This window comes from Aptenodytes patagonicus, chromosome W (genome assembly GCF_965638725.1).
Source record: "Aptenodytes patagonicus chromosome W, bAptPat1.pri.cur, whole genome shotgun sequence".
NCBI classification, from domain to species: Eukaryota; Metazoa; Chordata; class Aves; order Sphenisciformes; family Spheniscidae; genus Aptenodytes; species Aptenodytes patagonicus.
The window spans coordinates 31,372,683-31,398,060 of NC_134981.1; the positions used below are offsets into that span (position 1 = coordinate 31,372,683).

General features: G+C 40.9%; 1 protein-coding gene across 1 annotated transcript in view; it reads right to left on the reverse strand.

Annotated features, from left to right (window-relative positions):
- Nucleotides 1-25,378, reverse strand: part of LOC143172017 (homer protein homolog 1-like) — a 104,801-nt gene that overhangs the window by 56,955 nt on the left and 22,468 nt on the right. The window contains exons 3-5 of the mRNA XM_076361229.1: nucleotides 16,873-17,004; nucleotides 11,644-11,736; nucleotides 3,635-3,777 (exon numbers count right to left, since the gene is read on the reverse strand). Coding sequence (XP_076217344.1) covers nucleotides 3,635-3,777; nucleotides 11,644-11,736; nucleotides 16,873-17,004 — 368 coding nt within the window. The remainder of the gene's footprint in view (nucleotides 1-3,634; nucleotides 3,778-11,643; nucleotides 11,737-16,872; nucleotides 17,005-25,378) is intronic.

A 25,378-nucleotide genomic window follows, 5' to 3' on the forward strand; every position in this document is an offset into this window, starting at 1 on the left:
CAACCCTCTTGGCAGCAACACAGTTCCCACCTCACCAGCCATCCTCGCTGTGCAGTGCTGTGGCACCTCATCCTGCCCACGAAGCTCCAACCTTTGCCCCATGGCTGCCTGGGCTCCTGCCAGGTAGCCCCACACATGCCTTTCCCTGTGCTCCAGCCTACACTGAGGACCACTCCTTTTGGACCTTCACAGGTTAAGTATGTACTGTCACGCCAGAGCAGAATATAGGTTTCCTAATCGTGGAAGAAATGAACTTATTACGCTAGTGTTATTTCAGTGAAGCATGGCCAGCCTCAGCAACTCTCACGTCCCCTATACCTGAACTCATTGGAGGGAAGACCACACCATCTTTTCTTTTGAAAAGCACCTAGCAATTGATCAACAGCTCCAGGAGTAAAGGCAAATACGTAAAAAGCATTGCCATGCACAAGACAACACTCACATGCCCTTCCAGCATTATTCTTCTCACCCAGAAGCACTGGCTAAACTTTAACTTTGCTGAAACGCAGGGTGCGGAAGAGGCTCAGCGATCAGCAGGAGCTACCAGGGCACACAGGGAAAGGGTTCAGTGCAGCAACTCCTCTCTATCACACATGGAGTGTCACCAATACACAGCAGCATCAATAGGGCAGGGAACAAGGAGGAGCACAATTCCTTTCTGTACCCCTGACACATGAAAAGCCCAGGGAGTCTCCAATGATCAGGGTGTAGGTTTTTCTTTTTGGGTTTTTGTTTTGGTTTTTTGTTTATGGGTTTGTTTTTTTGGGGTTTTTTTTGGGGGGGGGGGGGTGTTTTTTTTTTTTTAAATCAGGGGCAAACAGACTGCCTGTAGAGAGCACCCTTCCAGCCAGCACAAGCAACTAGGTATGTCTACCTAGTTGCCAATTTAATATTATGAAATACCTCTACAAAGCCATGCCCATTTAACCAGCACTAACACAGTCCTGGAGGCTTCACTTTCTCTCTTTCATCCGTGTGTTATAGTGCTATTTTAGAGAATCTTCATTACAGCTAACAATTAAATCCAATCAAAGCAGCTGATTTCCAAACTAAGTTCTGTCATCAACTTGAAAAACATAATGGTGCCTGGGAAATAACTGGAATCTTTTGGAATATACATTTTTTTTAAAATGATAGTTTCCCTCTGATTGAAACAGTGTTCCTTGACACACACACAAAAGTATTTTTTTCTTTCTATACGAAAAAATTGTCAGAAAGCACCTGAAAGCATTTTCTGTCTGGGTTAAATAATATATGTGTCCTCACTTGAGCTTTTCAGTATTTTAAAAAAGGTAACCTATATGAATTTATTTATAATAAAAACTTTATCTAGTCCAAAATTCAATTAATTTCAAAGGGTTTGAAAAAAAATTGCATTTTCTTCGGTAATAGCTCACTAACAAACTTGAGAATCATTTGTCTTGCTAATGGTAGCTTCATGAGAATCATCATGAGAAGTGACCCTCAAAATGCAGAGTTATTGTCAGAAGACCAATTCTAGCTAGTGGTATTTAACAGGACAATAAACTAAAACCAGGCACTCACACTGCATACATGAAGTAGATAGGAAAAAAAGCAAAGCACGTAAAAATTTTGTAACCTCTATTCTACACCAGCAAAAAATTACAACTGGGTAGTTTCAAAAAAATATCTTCAGTCATGGTCAATGCAGAGCAAAGCATAGTTACTATATTGGCATACCAGAAAACATATTTACATATGCAAAGCAAGAGGAAAGATCTTGCAGCTGTCATTAAAAAAAACCACCAAAACAAAACAAAAAAAAACCCCAAAAAACCAACACCACACACCACTACTCCTGTGTGGACTTTATCACAACTCTTTTTCACAAAAGTATTGATAGAGAATTCCAGCACACAAGTTTAAATGAACTCATTACAGAACACTGTTGTGCAACATTTGTAATACTCCTTCAACATGCACAGAGCTCTCTTACAAAGCACCATTTCTTGTAAAACATGTAATAGATGCACTGGTGACAACTGAAGTATAAAAATAAACACAATCACTCTGCTAAAAAAGTATTTTTTTTCCTCATTTGAAAATGTAAATTATTTTTTCCAGATATGTTTAATAGTATTATTCTCTTACAAAAAATGAGAAGTCTTGAAGAATTCCAATTTCATCTCTGCTCATTCTGAATTATTTGCATGACATATCTGACATCCTAGTGTTCCCCAACCTTTGATCAAGAGCTCAAACTATTTAAACTGATTCAGACCATGTTTAAAAAAATAAATCCAGTATTTCTAGCTTTGATCTAAGTTTATTAAATATTTAAGTTACTCTCCATGGTCTCAGTACATAATGTATTTTATTGAGTGTCCCATTTACAATCATTTCTAATAGGTGAGATATACCCATCTTAACTCATTAACTGTATCATTAAATTAAAAGTCCTAGTTTTCTTAAAGAACAGAGTACAGTATTCCTACTGCAATGAATTATAATTGTCTGAAGCAGAACTACACTTCTCTCATGTTTCAAAAAAAAGTTGAAAAATGTTTTCAACTGTCAGAACTGTTCAATTAAAGGCTGCTTTAAATTTGTCCTGGTTTCAGCAGGGATAGAGTTAATTTCCTTCCTAGTAGCTGGTACAGTGCTGTGTTTTGGATTTAGGATGAGAACAAAGTTGATAACACACTGATGTTTTAGCTGTTGCTAGGTAGTGCTTACACTAGTCAAGGACTTTTCAGCTTCCCATGCTCTACCGACTGAGAAGGCTGGAGGTGCACAAGAAGCTGGGAGGGGGCACAGCCAGGACAGCTGACCCAAACTGGCCAAAGGGATATTCCATACCATGTGACGCCATGCTCAGTACATAAACTGGGGAAAGCTGGCCGGGGGGGCCGCTGCTCAGGGACTGGCTGGGCATCGGTTGGCAGGTGGTGAGCAATTGCATTGTGCATCACTTGCTTAGTATATTCTTCTTATTATTATTACTATTACTATTATTAGGATTTTATTTTATTTCATTTCAATTATTAAACTGTTTTTATCTCAACCCACGAGTTTTCTCACTTGTGCTCTTCCAATTCTCTCCCCGATCCCACTGGGGCGGGGGGCAGAGTGAGCGAGCGGCTGCGTGGTGCTCAGTTGCCGACTGAGGTTAAACCACAACAATCCTTTTTGGCATATTTCATTTCCTTCCATTTTATAGTCCGAAAGTGTTGTAAGAGTCCCTTTTCTTCCAACAACTCATCAGTGAAAGGCTGACATCCAATTCTATCAGTCATTTAAAGAATATGTGTGCAAAAATAATTTAATTGGAATATTCTAAGCAGCAGTTAATTTTACTAAGATCTCAAACACTGAAATAATGCTTCCTGTTAAAGGGACACCGGCACTAACCACTGTGTACAAGGGTTTTCATTCAGCTGATTAAATGATAAAATAACGCCCCCCAAAATCTTATTTGAAGATATTTCCTCATGTTTTTTTGTGAAAACAAAGATTAAACTGCAAATCTGAAAGCCAGTCTTTTTTTTTTTTTTTAAATCACGTAATTTAATTTTTAACTTTGCTAGGTGGGAGCCACAACATGGGAGAAGGTCCCTTTAACGAGGAAGGAGATAGGTATCACTTAATCATGATGTGGGAATGGAATCTGTACCTATGGGTAAATGGCAATGCATTCTGGGTTGGTTCAGCCCTTGGTTCCGAGTTCTGCGTCACTTCCGGCATCACTCTCTCATCATCTGTACCATTAATACTTTCTGGCGTTAAAGGAGACTGAATATCCCCTCCAGCTGATTCCTTAAGTAAAACAAACAAATGACACATTAGAATTATGAAGTGACCTGCTCAGGAAGGCTATGTGTATATAAACACTAACATTAATTCTTAAATGAGATACGAACTTTAGGCAGTATTCATGTGAGGTTCACAGATTTCCAGCATCCCTCATGGTCATATTTCATCATGTGAATTTAATTTAGGAGTGTATTGCCATAGGATTCACATTATCTTGCACAAAACACAACTGACCTATGATTTATTTGCAAGTATCCAGCCTCCTGCTTATTACAGACCTTTCTCTCTTACCTGACATTATATTCAGCCCTCAGCCAGCTACACAATAGGCTACTATTGACACCCAGGATTCTTATCTCTTACTTTATATTCTAACACGGTAAACCAAACAATTCTGATATCAGTTTCAAAATCTAGCTTTCATTTTGTGTATTAACCAAAGTGAACAGTGGAAGGGTCATTGGTGGTGCATTCACAGTTTCACCTATGAGCCATCTGTAAAGAAAGCTTGTTCAGCACAGTCCTTGCAAAACTTTCATAGACACATTAGCCTGGCCTAGCTCTTGCTGGTCATGGTATTATCAGGGAAGGAGAATACTCCAGTTATACCCAGGCAGCTACTGCTACGCAACCAGACACCTGAAAAACTTATTGGCTGTCTTCCTAGCAGAAGGCACTGGTGCAGGTTTAATCAGCCTTCATCATGTCAACACATACATTTATGTTTTGGCCAAACACTATTTTCCAATTTCTAGTCACTGAAAAGTACTTCCTTTAAAAAAAAAAAAAAAACAAAGTACACTGTGTAGCCCACATCCTAAGTTAGAACATTATAGGCTTTTCAGTCCCTGTATGTGGTTTAATTTTAATATTTTCTTTCCTATTATATACTTTTTCAAGTAATGATTTTTGCAGGAGATAGGTGAGTCATATAAGCTAAGTAGCTCATCTCTATTTTAAAATGTCTTAGTAGGCTTTTAGTAATCAAGTGGTAACATTTAACTCTAAGATAGAAGAGTTCAATGAACGTCATGGAGGGGTGTCTGTATAGCAGAGGACTGGTTGAATTACAGTATTTCCAAAAGCTAAGCACCTCCTATGGCCACACAGCCTTTTACCATCTGCATGGGGAAGAGATAAAACTGCTATTTAATGTTATTAAACTGAAGCACAAGCACAGTCTCTGGAAGGCCAGCAGCTCCTTGACACTGCGTAGAAAGCTGAAGAACAACAATCTCAGAAGAAATTGCAAAGTATCTGAAGTTGGTCATGATCTTAAAAGATCAGGGTCTAATTTTGAGCCTCCACTTGTAGCCTTCAACTAGTTTGCAAGGATAAGGCTTTTTGAAAGTCAATACTGAATCTGATCCTATATCTATAAGAAATGTTGCCCTTGACTTTGAGACTTGACCAGATGGAAAAACTCAGTTCTTTTAAAGAAAATAAGATCTGGCTGTCATCATCACCTTCCATAAAGCACTGGTGTCACTTAACCAAAGATATTGTCGTTCAATGTTTTCCTTACACTTTAAATTATATTAAGCATTTGCAGCACAACAATTGTCAAAATTTTGCTTTTATTTTACTGTATTTCTCACATAGTGAGAGACATATCTCACTCTACAACTTAAATTAGTGGGTGATACGGAGTTATATTAAAACATTTTAATAATGACTTCAAGTTCTATTATATTTAGCATTCATCAAATTATACAATGCACATGCACAACTGTCTGCATTCTGCATCTTCTTATTAAAGTCCTATTGATTAAAAAGCAGAAAATAATTAGCTTACACTGATTTATTACACAAATATAAACTTTTATTTATAATATAAATGTAAATTATTTATTTTATGAATGTAAATTGTTACCTACTTTCAGGAAGAATCTTCTTATACTCAAAACTTAAGTGTTAATACTTTAGAAGTCAAAATGAAATCTTGATTTTTACAGAACAATTTCACTGAACTGAAACTGAATTGAAATTGTCAAAGGAGAGCAGAGTTGGCAAGATAATCAGGCACATGAATTATTTTATACAAATTATGTGGTTTTGTCTATTATTACCCTCTGATTTGATAAACAGTTTCCACTGCCATTAAATGAAAGGCATTATGGACCCAAGAGTTTCTCTTTTTCCTCCTCTTCCCAAACTACACTAGATGTTCTAAAAAACATATACCACATCCTACAAAATCTGGCTTTCTTGTATCTTTAAGCTAAAATTCCTACAACACTATTATTAGATAAAGCCAGAGTTTTAATAAAACATTTTAAGTATGAATGCATAAAAATTATTTCAGCAGAAGAAAAACAAATGTGCAAATTCCATCTAGGCTTATTTTTCAGCAAAGTACTTTCATAGACATCCAATTTGAATGAAATTCAAGTGACAAAAATTAATGTAGACAAACATCACAGTCTATGTAATACCTAAAGGTTCACTCCCTGCAAGTTCATGAGGGGCTGATCTATATGTACAAGAGAAGCATCAGATTCTAGTATGTATTTCTTCCACCAATACAGGTTAATCAGTGCTCTCACACACTCACAACTATCCCTACCTGGTAAATAATTATGAAGCTGGCTATGAATAAAGCACCAAATACAACAGAAAAAACACACTTACACAGAACAAAACTAAGTTTACAAACAACATATTCACATTTTATACTATTTAGAGAGAATAAAAATTCTAGAAACATTTTTGTGAGAGGTTCATAAGTAATGAAGTTTTTATTCTGTATCATAGCTTCACACATCCACTTCAAATTTTAGAGTTGGTCAGCTGAAAAAGATTTTTTCACCCCTCCCTCCTAGCTGGAAGAGCAGGTTAACCAAGTGCTTAAATTGAAAGTCTTCCTGTAAACCAATGACATATTTTAAGGCCTGATATTTCCCACTCATGACAGCTACAAATAGATATTTCATACATTTGAGAAGAAAGGATTAACAGCTCTCCTGTGGTATAAAACCATTATTATATATAGGTTTTTGGAGGATATTGAACTTTAAGTCACTCGCCAGTCCTGGACTTACACATGGACTGAGGATTAATATTTTTCAATGTGACAAGTAAATGCGAGAGTCTACTATTTAAGAGTTTCAGAGATCTGCACTGTCTAAAGGAGCCCTGGCCCTACTAATAAGTATCCAGGACTGGTGATGCCAAGCAGTATAAAAGTGACAGTTGCCTACAATATACAAACTAAGCATAATAGAGGGGAATTCATCAAAAGATGCTTTAAATTTCAAAATCTTATAGACAAAATGCATGCACTCACAAACAAGTCTCTAAAGTAAAACAAGCAGACTTCACAGCACAGATCAAGCCACCTTTTAATGGTGACTAAATACGGAATAGAAGAAAAGAAGGAATAGGTGATTCTAAAACCATGAACAAACCAATAAAAAAAGAAGCTGGAATTGGTTTAAGTATTCCATACACTTCCCTGGCATCGCTGTTCTTCATAGAGCTCTGTTCAGTACTGACTGGCAATGGCATAAGGCTGCCCGCTACTGATTCAGATACCATAACGTCTGAAACATTTGTTCCACTATAGAAATTCACACAATATCCCAGAAAGTCACTTTTTCCACAAGGTTCAGAAGTAAATTGTTTACTTCTACAAAGAAAAAGCCAACAGATAAAACCATGACAATTTTGCCAAAACCAACCCATTCCTTGCACTATAAAAATGTTGTGATACTAAAACTTTTCAGACAATAGCTATTCCTAACAGTATAGGAGGGTCTCAGAATCACAGAAGAAAGAGTTGGTTTATTTTGATTTGACTATTTTAATTTACTCACCACACAATTTCAGAAATTAACAGAGGTCTTAATCTGAAATGACTGGGATCACAAGAAATATCTGAAGACAGATTCTTGCTTAGAGGAAAAAAAAGCCAAAACAAACAAGAACTGAGGTTCAGACTCCAGTTCTCCAGTTGGTTGTAAGACTGATGGGGTGAGGGTGCAAACCCCACAACCTGCACTATTTGGTTCTGTACTTGAACCTAATTAACATTAGTTTAAAAAAGGAAAAAAAAAAGGGGGGGGGAATCCCACAGTTTTCAGCCTATTGATTCATGCTGCTCAGTGAACTCCAGATCAAAGTGTTGCTCTTCCAGTGCATAGGCAAGCCTGTAACTGAAAATAAACCATGGGTGGCTTGTCACTGTAAGATCTATGGGTTTATGACATGAGCAAAATAATTTCCTATATTAAAAGATGGGTCTGGGAAACAGGAGGTGGTACAGCAGGGGAGCCAGTATTTTAGTTTTATATAAACAAGATAAGAGCCTTGCAAAGCCTTATTACCTAAGCCTGAGTTAAAGGGACACCAGATGGGGTACCTATGTGCACAGATGGTCTTAGAAGTACCAAAATAGACAACTTCTTTCTAGTCCACTTCAGACCAAAGCCTCCAGACAGACCAGATATAAATAAAGTGTGTATTATTATATGAATCCATCTTAATACAGATGGGTAGAAAGTACAAGTTCTCTAACACAGAAATAATGCTTTCCTCTTTATTTGAGGAAAGCACCATGTACTCGGTGGGACTTACACATAACAAAGCAGCATCTCTCTTGTAATTTGTTGGTCCAGGCCATTGTCCTTCTCTGGACAAGTTAAGTTCTTTTTACAGTCAAGGTAAATGGTGATTTTATGTATTACCTGATATTCTGGGAAATTAAAGCAAAGGCTGCTGGTAAAAAGGGGAAGAACAGGTAGTATTAAAGAAACAGTAAGAATGCAGAGTTTAAGTTTAGCAGCAGGATAGCTTAGGGAAAAAGGAACTCCTGCTATTAAATGATTGAAAATTGGGCTATGTATTGTTTTCTTTCTACTATGTGTTTCACAAAAAAAACAAAAAGAAAAAACCCAACCAGTAGCCATCAGATGAAACAGCATATCCAAAAAAATACTCAGCATGGAACTACTACTTCCTGTCCACTGAGGCACTTTTCTGATGGAAATATCTAGCCAAATAGTACTAACACATTGCTAAAGCTCGTAACATCTTAGAGAAACAGCCTAACTTCAGTGGACTTATACAAGATTGTTCTTAAGTTTTAACATAGCTAACTCTGGGAAGTACTTGAACTATAAATACATAGTCTATTTATGAGATATTTCTGTTGTTGTCTCTTGTTTTCTATTTCTCCTTAGTTTCACGACAAGTTTTTGCAGGACATTCAGAATTGAAACTCCCACGTACCTGTAATATTTGCAGGATTACATCAAACAATGCTGAACAGCAAATATCTTGTGCAGGGTTTTGTTACACTAGTTGTGGAGATATTTTAATAAAGAGTCAACCTGTAGGGACATATTGAGTGCAGAAAAAAGCGCGTGTACTTTTTCTCTTTTTATCTTCTAGAATTGTGTAGCAGAGAGGGTGGGCAATGTACCATATCTGGTAATTTAATTAACTGGTAAATAATAAGGGCGTTTTTTTTAAAGCAGTACCAAGAGAAATGTAACACATTTTATGTAAGTTTTACATATATATTTTCCAGTTTTGATATGCAGTATTTTCCTACCTATTATTAATTTAATGCAGAATGATATCTGCAAGTCCAAGACAGCAGAGGAATTGAAACTTGTAGCTAATTGAGCTACTGTTATAGAGCTCACTACTCACACGCTACCTCCCAATGCCTTTCCTGTCAAAGCTTCCTAAAAAAGCCAGGTTCCTACGAAGTCTTGACTGGCCACTCTCCTTCCTCTTACTTTCCCTCTCTGCAAAGGATCACTATGCAAAAGGGAAAGAGCAGCTGTAAAATGATTGAGAAAGGCAACACTGGAATTACGTGCCTTGCAGTCACTTTTTGGCAGATGATTAAAATGACAGCAAGTGCTCCTTCAAATGTCTCTAGGGTCCCACCTTCCCTCCCCACTACCAAGCACCCGTCTTCCCCCCAGTCATAAATCTCTTCAAATAAGCCCCAGCACTACAGAAGCACTGCAGTCTGCCATGAAGTCATTGCTTCTCATCTGCCCCAAACTCCCTTCTTTCTGGGGAGCTAATGAGAAGCATTAAGTATGTGAAGACTATTATGCTGATGTGTCAGCACTTGCACTAACTGTATCTTTTGGAATAATACGTTAACTTATCAACACAGCTAAAAGCCAAGAGCTGAAAAGTAAGGCCTGAATATAAAATTATTCCTAAGTGTGCATTAAATAAGTCGCAGCTCTCAACGTGCATTATAGAATCGCTCAAGGTAACATTTCTATAATTGCCTACAGTATAAAATGTTAGGCTCCAAGTATAAAGGGAAATCTGTACTGGAAAATGAACAATATTAATAGCTCATATAGATTAAGAGAAAGCTTTAACCTTGGGCAACTGCTAGACAAAAGCATCTTGTCTCTGAATGAGTAGTTCAAATTTATGTCCAAACCAAATAAGTCACTCCATTAAACAGTGTCAGATTAGATTTAACTTCTGAGTGCAGACTATTGATCATCATGTCAAAAGAGAAGCAGAGTAATTGTTTTGCCTATAATATCGAGTAATTAGAGGCCTGGCTGAAGCACTTCACTGTTTCTAAAGTCCAAGTATATACTAGGTTATAATACTGAAATACCTACTTCCATTATCTATGTATTTATTAATGGAAATTATCAGAAGTTTAGAGACAGTCAAGACAACTAATAAAAAGAGTGCCTTATTTTTCTCCTGTTACAGTAGAGCAAGCAGTTTCCCTTTAATAGCAAAAGCCAACCTAGCACTTGGGCAAAATGCCTACTGGGAAAACAACGTGAAGTTGGTTCATTGTGTATTCTTGTGGTTTCCACTGACTTCTCTTGGAAGGACACCAGATGCAGCTTTCTGGTGGCAATAAACCTATTCATATAGCATGTTGCAAACTTCCTGCCATCCTTGTTCCATCAAAGATCAGGAGCATATTGCAGTGCAAAGCACTCAAGAGATGCACTGATTCAATAAATGAAGATGCACTCCCCAGGGGAAAAAAAAAAAAAAAAAAAAAGAAAAAGAGACTCAGCTGCATTAATCCTACTCAGCTCAGGAACCCCTGCTATAGTTTTAAAACTGCTTCATCCTCCAAGAGAAGGAATTAGTTTTGTCTTCACTATTGCTTAAGATAAAGCAAATAGCTACACACACAGCCAGAAACACTGGAGGGGAAGGGCATAAAAGCCTCATGCAATTTCTCTTTTCAAAGCAAATTCAAAGTATCCATTTTCAAGTAAATTAGTTTTAGGCATGACTAATGTAAATATGACTATATTAACTTATCCTCCTGTTAGGCCTATATTAACCCAGTTCATGTTTTGAGATGTCTTTTATAAACTCTTCTTTTACAACATGGCTAACTGCAATAAAACTCCAGAAGCCACATGTGAATCTGTCATCTTCCTTCAACACATTTCACAAGTGAATACTACAACAGGAGGAAATAAGTAAAAATAGTTTGCTGTTTTAACTTCAATTTTTGTTGTAATGATTCTTATAGAGAGTCCTTTACAGTGTATCGCCTGAAGTTTCATAGATACAATAAGAAAAAAAAAACCAAACACAAAAGGTCTTTACTATAGATTTACTTACATAACTGCTCACCATCTTTGCTCATAACATTTTCTGGGGAAAGCTCAAAGAAAGGGATGGGAATAAACAAAAGGCCGATTTTATATTAAAGCAAGCCCCTTTGACACTTCTGCAATGTATATTAAATGCATTCTTAGACTTCTTGACACTTCTAGCTGACTGCTAAGAGGATTCAGGGAAACTGTGAAGTATCCTGTTCATTTTTAATACAACATGTGTGTAAGATATGGTAAGTAGCACAGACTATGAAGTACTAGGCTTGAATCAGGCAATAAGACTCACTTGAGAGGGTGTACTCGTTAGCTCCATCTTTTCTTGGGATTTTTCCTTTGCTAGTCGTGCAGCTTCTTTGAATTCCTGAAATTTTTCTGCAAACTGAAGGTACATATGTTTAAAAAAAAAGGAAAGAGAAAGAGTAGGCGTGAAGTAGTTATATTACATGCAGAACAGAATGCTGTACTTAACATTTTACAAAGTCAAATTCTGTCAGTAGAATTTTTTAATTTTTCTCCTTATTAGATACTCATTTAAGAGAGTTACACAGTGATATACCTTTCAGACATAATGTACTCTGTTTATATGACAGGAAATTATGATGCAACAAAGTTTAATTTGTTGCTGATAATGTTAAAAAACCCACCTCATATATGGCTAATAATAGTGATAAGCTGCCTTGCACAACTGCTTTCAGATTCAGGTTTTACTGTCTTCCTGACAACAAATGATCTGGTTCTGAAGCCTACTGTGGTCACTATTAGCCTAGAGCCTTCAATGGGCTTCATTCTTTCACGACTGAAACAATACTAATTTCTTCCCAAATTTTAACAGCATTTAGAATTTCAGTAGCTAAGTAAGAAAACAGCAGTGGGAATATTGAGTTAAGTTCATTTCTTGATTGTTCATTGACATCAATCAAGTTAAAGAACAAATTCATTGAACTAAACACTCACATATACCGACCACTAAATTCAAGAATTTCACATTGAACTGCCATATGAAGCTTGATTTCTCTGCTACATGTACCTCTTCCAGAAAATAGCCAAAAGCAGCAATTCAGAAATACATGCACCCTTAAACTCGATAGATTAAAATAATTTATTAAGAATAGGGCCTAGATTCTCTGACTAGAGAAAAATTTGGCTTCATAGATCTCAGCTTGACACTACACTAATTGCTATAGTAGCCAAGCATTTGGTTTTGCTTGCTACTGCTTTTATACAGAACATGATCTTATTATGATCAGCTTAAGACTGAAATAATTCTGCAAAAACATTGGAAACTTCACCAACAGCTTCTAAATCTCTCCGGCAGCAGCATACAAAAATTGTTTTGCACTGCATGTATTTAGAAGGGATGAAGGCTACCTTTGTGTGACAATCTCCTCAACTATTTTCAATCAGAACTTAACTTGCTATCCAAGATCTAAAAAAACTTATTGTCTTTAAACTACTTCTCCTGGTAGGCTATTAGTATTTGAGGAAGTATCATTTCTCTCCACTGGTATCCTATATTTCAGCTGTCAGGTTATTTAAAAGCATATGTTTCCTGAATATAGAAGGAGACAAAATATACCATCCTGAAACTCTAATTCAGCATCAAAAGAGGTCTCAGAACAGATAATAAAATTGGCAACAGATCACCAGAACTGGATGATACTCATTTAAGAGTTGTAGATAGACCTCAAAATCTGATGGATAACCTATTATTTAAAACAGCTTTAAGACCAGAGGATTGGTAAGTGAGAAAACATGATGCTGAGGTTTAGAGTGGCTGAAGACATACAAGGCAGTAAGTATGATCTTCTGTATCACAGTGGTAGAAACTGTAAAAAAAAAATATATACACATAATGAATAGATAGATAAATACATAACATTCTAAGAAAAAGCCATACAAGGCTAACATAGAGGAAGTTTTCACAAATTTACTAGAATTCCTTGAGGCAGTCAGGTGATAGATAATAGCAATCTCTTGATAAAATTCCTAAATAACAAAGATGAGATCTCATGGTATGAAAGGAAGGGTTCTCTGGAGGATTAATAATTTAAGGAAAAGACAGAAAAATTGTGGAGGGAGACTACAAGAGGATCTCACAAGTACCTGCGATGGTCCTTTTGGCATTTAGCATACCCTTAAATTATTTGGAATAAATCAGGCCAACTAATTCAAAGGTGTCCTGGTTTTGGCAGGGATAGAGTTAATTTCCTTCCTAGTAGCTGGTACAGTGCTGTGTTTTGGATTTAGGGTGAGAACAAAGTTGATAACACACCGATGTTTTAGTTGTTGCTAGGTAGTGCTTACACTAGCCAAGGACTTTTCAGCTTCCCATGCTCTACCGACTGAGAAGGCTGCAGGTGCACAAGAAGCTGGGAGGGGGGCACAGCCAAACTGGCCAAAGGAACATTCCAAACAGACAGCAATGCTGACAAGGAATATTTCTTCCCCTACAGCAGGATACTATCAAAAGCACAGATTTATATTCTGGTTGACAAGTTAACCTCAGTTTTCTCTGAATATCATGGGACATTCTGTTCCTCCTACTACGGCAGCAAGAGGGACTGAGCTAGGAAATCCTGATCCTGTGAAAGGAATATTCTTCAACATAAGAATCATCTTTTATGTATCACTGACTTCTGCCTGACTCCTAATGGAACAATCTTGAGATGAATTTGTGGTCTGACATATTGAGAAAAGGTCTAATAAAGATAAACAAATGTTTAATTAATTTTCTTCTATACTGTTTGCATGTGAAGTAGATTAGAGTGCCTTTATTTTTATACCGGATAGTCTCGCTCCACTAATTCTCAGTCACAATAATCATCCAGAAAGAGGTTACCGCTGTTTCACTCTACCCTAGTAATCAGTTTAGGAGGACAAAGGCACACGAACCAAAAAGGAATAGTCCAAAAGTCAAACACTTGATATATGCCTTGGAAATCATCTACTTGTTTAGAGTGACATAGCTAAGCAGACAGTGATCTGAAAATAACCAGTTTATTAGAAGACATGACTTATTATCTCTGTTCTGATTATTTGCTTCATTAACCTGTTGATATCAGTTACAGACTAGACTGTTTTTTGCAGTTGCAGGCTGTCTTTTGCTCCCTGGAACTTGAAATATTTCATTGGGACCCAGAGATACTACTGCTAAACAAATTACATACAACAGGGCTGTTCACTTAGGGATTTTGATAAACCAAGTACAGAAAAGAAGTTCCAGAATCAATTTTTAAAGCAACTTCTAGAAGCAACCTGTTTATGAACAAATCCATTAATACGGTTTATTTGTTAGCTCTATTACTAATATCCAGTAGTACCTTGAGCCCTAAATTAGATTTCATGTCCTACAATGCTAGGTGTACCAAAGAGCGCTCTGGTAAACCTGACTACAATGCCAGTGCACAGAAGTGGGAGTTAGTAATCTGAGCAGACACACAAGACAAGAAAGAGAAGATAGATGCGATTTCTCTGAAGCTACACAGCAGATCCAGGGTTTCTAATTCAGCTTTTCTGATTCCAAGACCAATATATCTACGAACTCCAGTGACTGAATAGACTGTAATCTAAACAAAAGTTTCTTTTCCCTCCATCAAATGTTTGCTAATTTTACAATAACACAAAAAGTTTCACCTTTATGAATTTTAGTAGCAATGATCAGCAATTTTGATTCACATGAAAATCACAATTTGATAATTAAGATATAATACAAGGGAAACAGTTTGCTGAAAAGGTCCTGAAGATTCATCACCATAAGCTTCTGAAAAGGTTTGTGACTTGGCATTTTTCTCAGATCTGTGTATTCTTCATAAATCACACCAATCTGAGTAACTGCTAATCAAACAGGTACTTCAGGACAAGATATCTACTGTAGCTTTTCAGATTATTTTTTCAACAGCAATATAAAGTTTTAAGCCAAGGACATACTGAAAACTCTTAGACATCAGTTTGAGGGCAGCAAAAGAATGGGATTGAAACAACTATAATTAAGAAGGAAGCAAGTATCACTTGGGGAGAGCAAGGAAAGAGTGAAGGAAAGGACAGATGAAAAAAAATCAAAATATTTTCACTAGCAAGGACAACCCAGTGTTGAAAGGCAGGCAAACACAGGCTATGCATGACTACAGCATGATACTTTGCCTCCACAGAAGCATTCCATGATTAAGGAAAACAAGCTAGTATACGAGAGAGGTAAACTAAATTAGGATTTATGCTAAATCCTTTGAAATATTAACAAAAGTTATTACCATGTTGGTAAGCAAGTGCCTCTAGTACATACACACCAATTTAAATAAATTACAAAGTTTCTAAGTTCACTGAAGCAATGACGTACACAAATGCACATGCATATATTCAATATTAATATCACTCAATTTCCCAGGTTTGTGTTGCTTCGTAGAAATGAAAGCTATCGGATTATGAAAGGAAGAAATCTTACAAGCTTATCACACTGTCCAAATAAAGCAGATGCACTGGTTCTCTTTTTAATGGTTTTCTGACAGGCCTATGCTTATCCTTGGATAGTGACAATTACTTTCTCAAAAGGGACGGTATGATTTTTTTGTTTATTTAGGCTTTTTAATAACAGGCCAACCATTATTCCTTACTCAAACATGTATTATACATTCCTTTTTATTGCATTTGGGTTTCCAGATCTCTTGTATATTTCAAAGATGAAAATTCTCTGCTTAATGTAGAAACATGTTTTTAAACTGAAAATGGAATTCATCATCTGGAGAAAAACAACATTGGCTTTTACAGGTTCCTGGACTCATCTACCAGAGTAGTATCAATAACAATAGGGATTGTAGAAAGGGTGCTCACAGGAACCATACCATCACTTTGAGAAAAAGGAATTACTGCTTTCCTTGGATTAAGGTGGACTTCCCTCCTGCACAAGCAGACCAGAAAAAACCTCATAGGGCATTGAGTTTCTTTAGTAAAAATTTCAACTTTTGTATTCCAACAGTAAAACATAGTTTTCTTTTACATTGAATATTTTTCCCCACTAGCTTTACCTTTAAGCCTGCACATGTTGAAATATCTGTAATTTGATACACTACACAGCAAAGTGAAAGTGAATGTGGCTTAAAAGACAAAAATGCATCTGAAGACTACCAACAACTTTTTTCTAGGAGATCTAAACACAGAAGAAACACTACATAGTCTACTCCTTTAAATTCTATCATGAAAAACTGTAACGGAAGAACAACTTTAAAGAAGAAAAACCTAATGAAACCTAACAAGCGAATACCTAGAAAGCATTAACAGCATACACTGTGATAGCTTAAGTCTTCCTCCTTTCCTCAATCAGTTAAAAGAAAATTCATAGGCAACAAAGTGTTATAACAATATTGTCTTGTCTTTTTACATCATAAGGATCGATACAGAATATTTTTTGTAAACTATTTTTAAATAGCAACAGTAGTGAGCACCGAGTCAAGATACAACCAGCAGGAATCAAATACTCTTAAGCTGCTTGACTGGCCAAATAGTTGTCATTGGTCATACTTACTTTTGAAAGGTGATGTTCAGATGAAAATCCCAAGCCATAGACTGTATTTGCCCTGCTATCTGCCCATTGGCCAAACTTCTGGGATGTTTTAGTAAATGTCATGTTGGGGGTGATAGTGCTATTTATTATTGCCTGAAAAAAAAGTAATAGTTGTAAAAAAAAAAAAGGGGTTCTGTGGTTTTGATTTTTTTTTTTTTTTTAAAAAGACTACTCAATAATTGAAAATGCCAGTATTATAGACAAGTATCTGTGTACACTGAATTAGACAAACTTGCAACTAGGGAACAGTTTTCTTCTAATTCAATCACAGCTAAAATTACGAAAGCATATATTGGCATACATTCTTTAAAAGGAACAAGGGGGGGACATCTGTTTGCAATTGCAAGCAGTCATTCAATAGTTAGCAACTCTAAAAAAAAAAAAAGTCCTTTAAAGCATCCACATAGGCTAATGAGATCAGAATAGAAGAACTAGCAAAGTCTTTTTTTGTCTCAAGTTTATTTCTTTGTCCCCTAAAGCAATGCCTCTCAAGATCCACTGTAAGCTCCACAGCTGTATTCCCCCCTGTTGCACATGCAATCCTCACTGGAAAACATGCAATAAAACAAGAAGCACAATTTATTTTTAAGTTGCTGTATTGCAAGAATCTGTTTTTCCTTTATATACACACAAACATGACTAACAGTGACAGGGTCATACACCAACTACAGAAGAGCAGCTACTCTTAGAATAGATTTTTCTTCTCTAGTTCTTGTTACATACAGGATGGAAGAAGCGCATCTTCCAGCATACAACTTCTGCTAATGTAAACAATGCTGGTTCCACTAAAACCAACTAAAGTTTTACCATGGATTTCAACAGTATTTTCATCACAATAAAGTTTGTCTAACGTATTCTAAATCTGCGATGTGGAACTGTCCAGTCGACTTAAAGTATGTCAGGATAAAGTCTTATAATGACACCAATGGGTTCCATTTAACTAAAAAAAAAAAATTGATGGTTATTACAGTTTATAACCAGCCAACATAGAATCATAGAATCATAGAATCATTGAGGTTGGAAAAGACCTCTAAGATCATCGAGTCCAACCGTCAACCCAACACCACCATGCCCACTAAACCATGTCCCTAAGCGCCTCATCTACACGTCTTTTAAATACCTCCAGGGATGGGGACTCAACCACTTCCCTGGGCAGCCTGTTCCAATGTTTCACCACTCTTTCAGTAAAGAAATTTTTCCTTACATCCAATCTAAACCTCCCCTGCCGCAACTTGAGGCCATAACATGAACAAGAAAGGCTAGCCATGAAACCAGATGTGTACTGGAAGTGAAATGCAGGCATGCTTTCTCATCTGTCTGGTGCTACTAAGAGTTTCAGCCACATTTAAATAATTCACAGCCCTTTTCATAAAACACTGGTTAGTAGGTGCTTTGTAACACCCATGTGAAAGAGAATGTCCTTAAAACTTCCCATAAAATAGCATACACTGTGAGCAGAACAGTTCAGGAAGAGTCTCTTACATGCCAGTTATTGTGCTCCAAAGGTTATTGTCAATATGGGTCCTACTGTCTCACACTACAGAGTTGGGAATCTTTTGAACATCAGTGTACACGTGCTTTGTTCTGCTCCCATGAAACCATAACCCCTGCCTTACCCCCAGCAGTGCAAAGCCAGTGATTACCACAGAATCCTAGAACAGGAACAAAATTCACAGGGTCCAAACCAACTTCTCTGTTGGAGATAAAGAAAACTTAAATTTTATTCTTTGAGTAGCAGGAACTGGACTGATGCATAGATAATAACAATATTTTCTCAGGATGGTGACAGTAAGAAACTTCAACAGAGAGACCAAGTACTGCTCTCCCAAGCCCAAGATCTTCTAGACGTCAAATCCAGCCTATACCACTTGTGTGAAATGGCCTTCTGGATGGATATTAAAGTGAGTAGTTATGGAGTTTACTTAGCATCCTTTGCTTCTGCTGAGATTTGGGTAGCACTGGAGCACACCTACCATCAACATAAAATTTTCTCTGAATTCTACAGGGCAAGCCTGAAAAATTTACAGCTGAGGGGCCAGCTAAGCCCACAAACAGCTTCCATGTGCATATGCTGATTCTCAGATGAAGTGGGGGAGAGGAGTATTGCAAGAAAGTTCAGAAGAACACACTGTAACACAACACGTAGAAAGGCAAGCAAAGATACTACAGCACAGATGAATTTAACAAAACTGGCATCTTCTGCAGCGGCTTTGGCAGCTCCACTATGCTCACATTAAATTGGAAGAGCAAGTCTGGATGTAGCTGAGGATATCAAACAGGCAGTTCTCTCTGATAACCTTTGCCTCAAAATGCAAGTTTTGGCTATCATTGTGAACAACAACTGGAAAATTTTGGAATGCCTGAAAGCTTACGTTTGAATCAACAAGCCTCATTGAATCAACAAGCCTCATCAGGTCAAGGACAAGATTTGTTGTGTGACTAGAGACTGAAGAACCATCTCCAGCATTAATTGTCCACAAAACTTCTCCTCAGATTTTCATATAGGAGAAGCTGGTCAGTGAAGTCACTGGTAATTCAGTCATCCTCCTTTCTTTAGGCATATGGTTAGGAGCCCAAATAAAGCCAGCAGGCTTGCACTTGCACCAAGGCCTCCAACTGACCTCATGGGAAACAGCTGTCTATGCCATGTAGGACAGAATAGAAAACGTGAGAGAGCAGAGGTGGACTTCTTAGAAAGGAGGTGTTCTGGAGCTCTGTTTTTCTTGTATGCTTCTTGTTTTCTTGTGTACTGTTAGTGCTTGGAAGCCCTCCTTTTGAAATAACCTGGTGGAAGCCCAGAACAGAGCTGTGCAAGTTCACTTAATGCTCAATCTCTCTTGGTGTGGAAGCCATCAACAGTAACATATTTGAAATTAATTATCCTGGGGACAGTGTAGAAAAGTCTTCTTCCCAACTCAAGCTCTAGCTATGTTGTCTCCTTGCTTAAGCCCTAGTTCCATCCAATGCTTGATTAATTTGAACTTGTATCACAGATTTGAGAGCGCAGGTAATTTTGTCACAGATGTAGCTTCCTCAGTGCAGAAGAGGACTCTGAGGACAGGGACTTATGACCTCCAAGCAATAGGCAGGTTTAAAGCCTGCAGGACTGGCATTTGCTGCAGTGACAGTGGCATATCTGGTTGCAAATCAACCCAGCATAAAGCCTTAGAGAAACCAATCAGTTTTCAGCTGAGACTGCTCACTGCTTCAGCTGAGACTGCTCACTGCTTCAGCTGACCACATGGGCTGATTGCACAGGAGAGAACCCAGAACAGGCTGCCTGGACCAATTGTTCACCCAACATATCATGGACTTGTCTAGCTGTGTGCTGGACATTTTGTCCAGAAGGATACTGTGAGAGACAGCATCAAAACCTTTACTAAAATCCAAAAAAACCACATCTACTGGCTTCCCTTGGTCAACTAGATGGGTGACCTTGTCATAAAAGGAAATTAAGTTGGTTAAGCAGGACTTTCCCCTCGTGAACCCATGCTGGCTATGACCAATGGCTGCATTGTCTCTCAAGTGCTTTTCAATAACTCCCAGAATAACCTTCTCCATAACTTTACCAGGCACTGAAGTGAGACTGACAGGCCTGTAATTCCGAGGGTCTTCCTTCTTACCCTTCTGGAAAATTGGGACAACGTTTGCCAGCTTCCAGTTGACCGGGACCTCTCCAGATTCCCAAGACTGTTGAAAAATAATGGAGAGAGGTCCCGCAATGACATCGGCCAGCGATTTCAGTACCCTGGGATGAATCCCATCGGGCCCCATAGACATATGTGCATCCAGCTGGAGCAGCAATTCTCGAACAAGTTCAGGGTCAGCTGGGAGTTTATCATCCCCCCAGACACGGTCTTCCAACACAGGGCTCCGGGGGTCCCAGGGCCCATCATCGGTGTTAAAGACAGAGGCGAAGAAGGCATTAAACGTCTCTGCTTTGTCTACGTCCCTATTTGTGAGGTGACCGACCTCATCAAGTAACAGACCAATGTTATCTCTGATCCTCCTTTTGCTGTTGACATATTTTAAAAAGCCCTTTCTGTTGTCCTTCACAGCGCTGGCCAGCTTGAACTCTAATCAAGCTTTGGCCACATGAATTTTCTCCCTGCAGTGGCAAACAGCATCTCCGTAGTCCTCCCGTGTCGCCTGTCCTTGCTTCCAATGTCCATACACTTTCCTTTTCCACCTAAGCTCTAGGAGGAGATCCCTGCTCAGCCAAGCCGGCCTTCTGCCCCACTTGCTTGACTTCCAACACTTTGGAATTGCCTGCTCCTGCGCTCTTAAGAGAGGGCTCTTAAAAAGTGACCAGCATTCATGGACCCCAATACCTTCAAAAGCACATCCCCAGGGGACCTTACTAACTAGCTCCTTCAGCAGCCCAAAGTCTGCTCTCCCCATATCCAGGGTCAGAGTTTTGCTGGCAGTTTTTCTCCTATTGCCAATGATTTGAAACTCAACCACAAGACAGCCACCAATCACCACTTTGCCCACGAGTCCCTCTCTGTTTACAAACAAGACTTCGAAGCCACCGAGGCGAAGGGCTCCGGAGCGGAGGATCGCGACGGGGGACCCTTCCTGAAGCGGCAAACCCGCGGCCAAACCCGCGAAAAGCAAAAGCGCAGGGAGCGAGAGGGAGCCCCAGCCCGCCCATTCCCCGAGCCGGAGGAGGGCGTTCCTGACGAGCGGCAGCTCTGACTCAGCGTGGGCGGGGACAAGAGGGGCGGCGGCAGTTTAAAAACCCACTGTACCCGCCATTTCAGCGAAGCCACCGAGGCGAAGGGCTCCGGAGCGGAGGATCACGACGGGGGACCCTTCCTGAAGCGCCAAACCCGCAAAAAGCAAAAGCGCAGGGAGCGAGAGGGAGCCCCAGCCCCCCCATTCCCCGAGCCGGAGGAGGGCGTTCCTGACGAGCGGCAGCTCTGACTCAGCGTGGGCGGGGACAAGAGGGGCGGCGGCCAAACCCCCTCACTTACAAGAGCAGCCCCCAGGGAGCACGAGCGACCCGGAGCGCGGCGCGGCAGTTCGCGCAGGCAGGGCGTGTAGGGAAGGCGAGCGGGCAAAGGCGCAGCCCCGCTCCCGGCTCTAGAGGCCAACTCAACTGGTAATCGTCGGCTTCCGAGAAGAGGACCAGCTATGGTTTCCACTTGGCCGAAAGCCGTCGCCAGAAGGAATGTGGAGACCCAGACGGAGCTCACACGCAAGCATACAGCTGTCCAGGTCTCTGGCTGCAGGGAGTGCCTGAGCCTGTCAGCTGTACCAGAGGGCAGCAGAGACACCACCTGTGTGCGGTGTGACCAGGTGGATGATCTGCTCAGCCTGGTGGCAGAGCTGAAGGAGGAAGTGGAAAGGCTAAGGAGTATCAGGGAGTGTGAGAGGGAGATAGATTGGTGGAGCTGCACCCTACCATCCCTGAGGCAGAGGCAGCAGATGGAGGCTCCACAAGAAGCAGAGGATCCCCTGCCTTCTTGCCACCAGGTAGAAAGAGGGGACCTAAGCGATAGGGGGGAATGGAAACAGGTCCCTGCTCGGGGTGCCAGGTGAACCCCTGCCCGGCCTCCCTCACCTTCCCGGTTGCCTTTACACAACAGATATGGGGCCCTGGAACTTGAGGGCCAGGCAAATGAGGATGTAGATGAAGGTCCATCTGGGGGGTTGCCTAGGGTGAGGCAGTCAGCCCCACACATTATGACTGCCTCTGCTAAGAAAAAAAGGAGGGTAATTGTTATAGGCGATTCCCTTCAGAGGGGAACAGAGGGCCCAATATGCCGACCGGACCCATCCCACAGGGAAGTCTGCTGCCTCCCTGGGGTGTGGGTCAGAGACATCACTAGGAAGCTCCCTGGTCTGGTACGGCCTTCCGATTACTACCCGCTGTTGGTTATACAGGCTGGCAGTGATGAGGTTCCAGAGAGAAGTCCTGCAGTGATCAAAAGGGACTTCAGGGCACTGGGGCAACTGGTTGAAGGATTGGGAGCACAGGTAGTGTTTTCCTCAATCCCTACAGTGGCAGGGAAGGATACTGAAAGGAGCAGGAAAACACACCTGATCAACACATGGCTCAGGGGCTGGTGCCATCGGAGGAATTTTGGTTTTTTTGATTATGGGGAGGTTTACATGGCACCAGGCCTGCTGGTGACAGATGGAGTCCAGCTGTCTCACAGTGGGGAAAAGGATTCTCGCTCATGAATTGGCAGGGCTCATTGAGAGGGCTTTAAACTAGGTTTGAAGGGGGAAGGGGATAAAACCAGGCTCGCTAGAGATGAGCCTAGGGGTGGCGTGCCGATGCCAGGGGCGAAATCGATAGCCCAGCTCAAGTGCATCTACACCAATGCACGCAGCGCATGGGCGGCAAGCAGGAGGAGCTGGAAGCCATTGTGCAGCGGGAGAGATATGACTTAGTCGCCATCACAGAAACATGGTGGGGTGACTCTCATGATGGGAGTGCTGCAATGGATGGCTATAAACTCTTCAGAAGGGACAGGCGAGGAAGGAGAGGCGGTGGGGTGGCTCTGCATGTTAGGGAGTGTTTCGATTGTCTAGAGCTCAACAATTGTGATGATGATACGGTTGAGTGTTTATGGCTAAGGATGAGGGGAAAGGCCAACGAGGCAGATATCCTGCTGGGAGTCTGTTATAGACCACCCAACCAGGATGAAGGGGCGAATGAAGCGTTCTACAAGCGGCTGGCAGAAGTCTCTCAATCGCTAGCCCTTGTTCTCGTGGGGGACTTCAACTTCCCGGACGTCTGCTGGAAAACCAACACGGCAGAGAGGAAGCAGTCTAGGAGGTTCCTGGAGTGTGTGGAAGACAACTTCCTGACACAGCTGGTAAGTGAGCCTACCAGGGGAGGTGCCTCGCTCGACCTGCTGCTTACAAACAGAGAAGGACTGGTGGGAGATGTGGTGGTCGGAGGCCGTCTTGGGCTTAGCGACCATGAAATGGTAGAATTCTCGCTTCTTGGTGAAGTAAGGAGGGGGGGCAGCAAAACCACAACCATGGACTTCCGGAGGGTGGACTTTGGCCTGTTCAGGATGCTGGTTGAGAGAGTCCCTTGGGAGACAGTCCTGAAGGGCAAAGGGGTCCAGGAAGGCTGGATGATCTTCAAGAAGGAAGTCTTAAAGATGCAGGAGCAGGCTGTCCCTGTACGCCATAAGAAGAACGGGCGGGGAAGATGACCGGCCTGGCTGAACGGGGAGCTCTTGCTGGGACTCAGGAAAAAAAGGAGAGTTTACTGCTTGTGGAAGAAGGGGCAGGCGACTCAAGAGTACAGGGATCTCATTAGGTCTTGCAGAGAAGAAATGAGAAAGGCAAAAGCCCAGCGAGAATGCAGTCTGGCCGCTGTCGTTAGAGACAACAAAAAATGTTTTTACAACTATATTAATGACAAGAAGAGAGCCAAGGAGAATCTCCATCCTTTATTGGATGCGGGGGGGAACATTGTCACCGAGGATGAGGAAAAGGCTGAGGTACTCAATGCCTTCTTTGCCTCAGTCTTTAACAGGCAGACCAGTTATCCTCAGGGTACTCGGCCCCCCGAGCTGGAAGACAGGGACGGCGAGCAGGATGAACCCCCCATAATCCAAGAGGAAGCAGTCAATGACCTGCTACGCCACCTGGACACTCACAAGTCTATGGGGCCGGATGGGATCCACCCGAGGGTGCTGAGGGAGCTGGTGGAGGTGCTCGCCAAGCCACTCTCCATCATTTATCAGCAGTCCTGGTTAACGGGGGAGGTCCCGGATGACTGGAGGCTTGCCAGTGTGATGCCCATCCACAAGAAGGGTCGGAAGGAGGATCTGGGGAACTACAGGCCTGTCAGCCTGACCTCGGTGCCGGGGAAGATTATGGAGCGGCTCATCTTGAGGGCGCTCACAAGGCATGTGCGGGACAACCAGGGGATCTGGCCTAGCCAGCACGGATTCATGAGAGGCAGGTCCTGCTTGACCAACCTGATCTCCTTCTATGACCAGGTGACCCGCCTAGTGGATGAGGGAAAGGCTGTGGATGTGGTCTACCTGGACTTCAGCAAGGCCTTTGACACCATCTCCCACAGCATTCTCCTAGAGAAGCTGGCGGCTCACGGCTTAGACAGGTGTACTCTTTGCTGGGTAAAAATCTGGCTGGATGGCCGGGCCCAGAGAGTTGTGGTGAATTGAGTTCAATCCAGTTGGCGGCCGGTCACAAGCGGTGTTCCCCAGGGCTCAGTACTGGGGCCGGTCTTGTTCAATATCTTTATCAATGATCTGGATGAGGGGATTGAGTGCACCCTCAGTAAGTTTGCAGAGGACACCAAGTTGGGCGGGAGTGTTGATCTGCTCGAGGGTAGGAAGGCTCTGCAGAGGGACCTGGACAGGCTGGATCGATGGGCCCAGACCAATTGTATGAGGTTCAACAAGGCCAAGTGCCGGGTCCTGCATTTGGGTCACAACAACCCCATGCAGCACTACAGGCTTGGGGAAGAGTG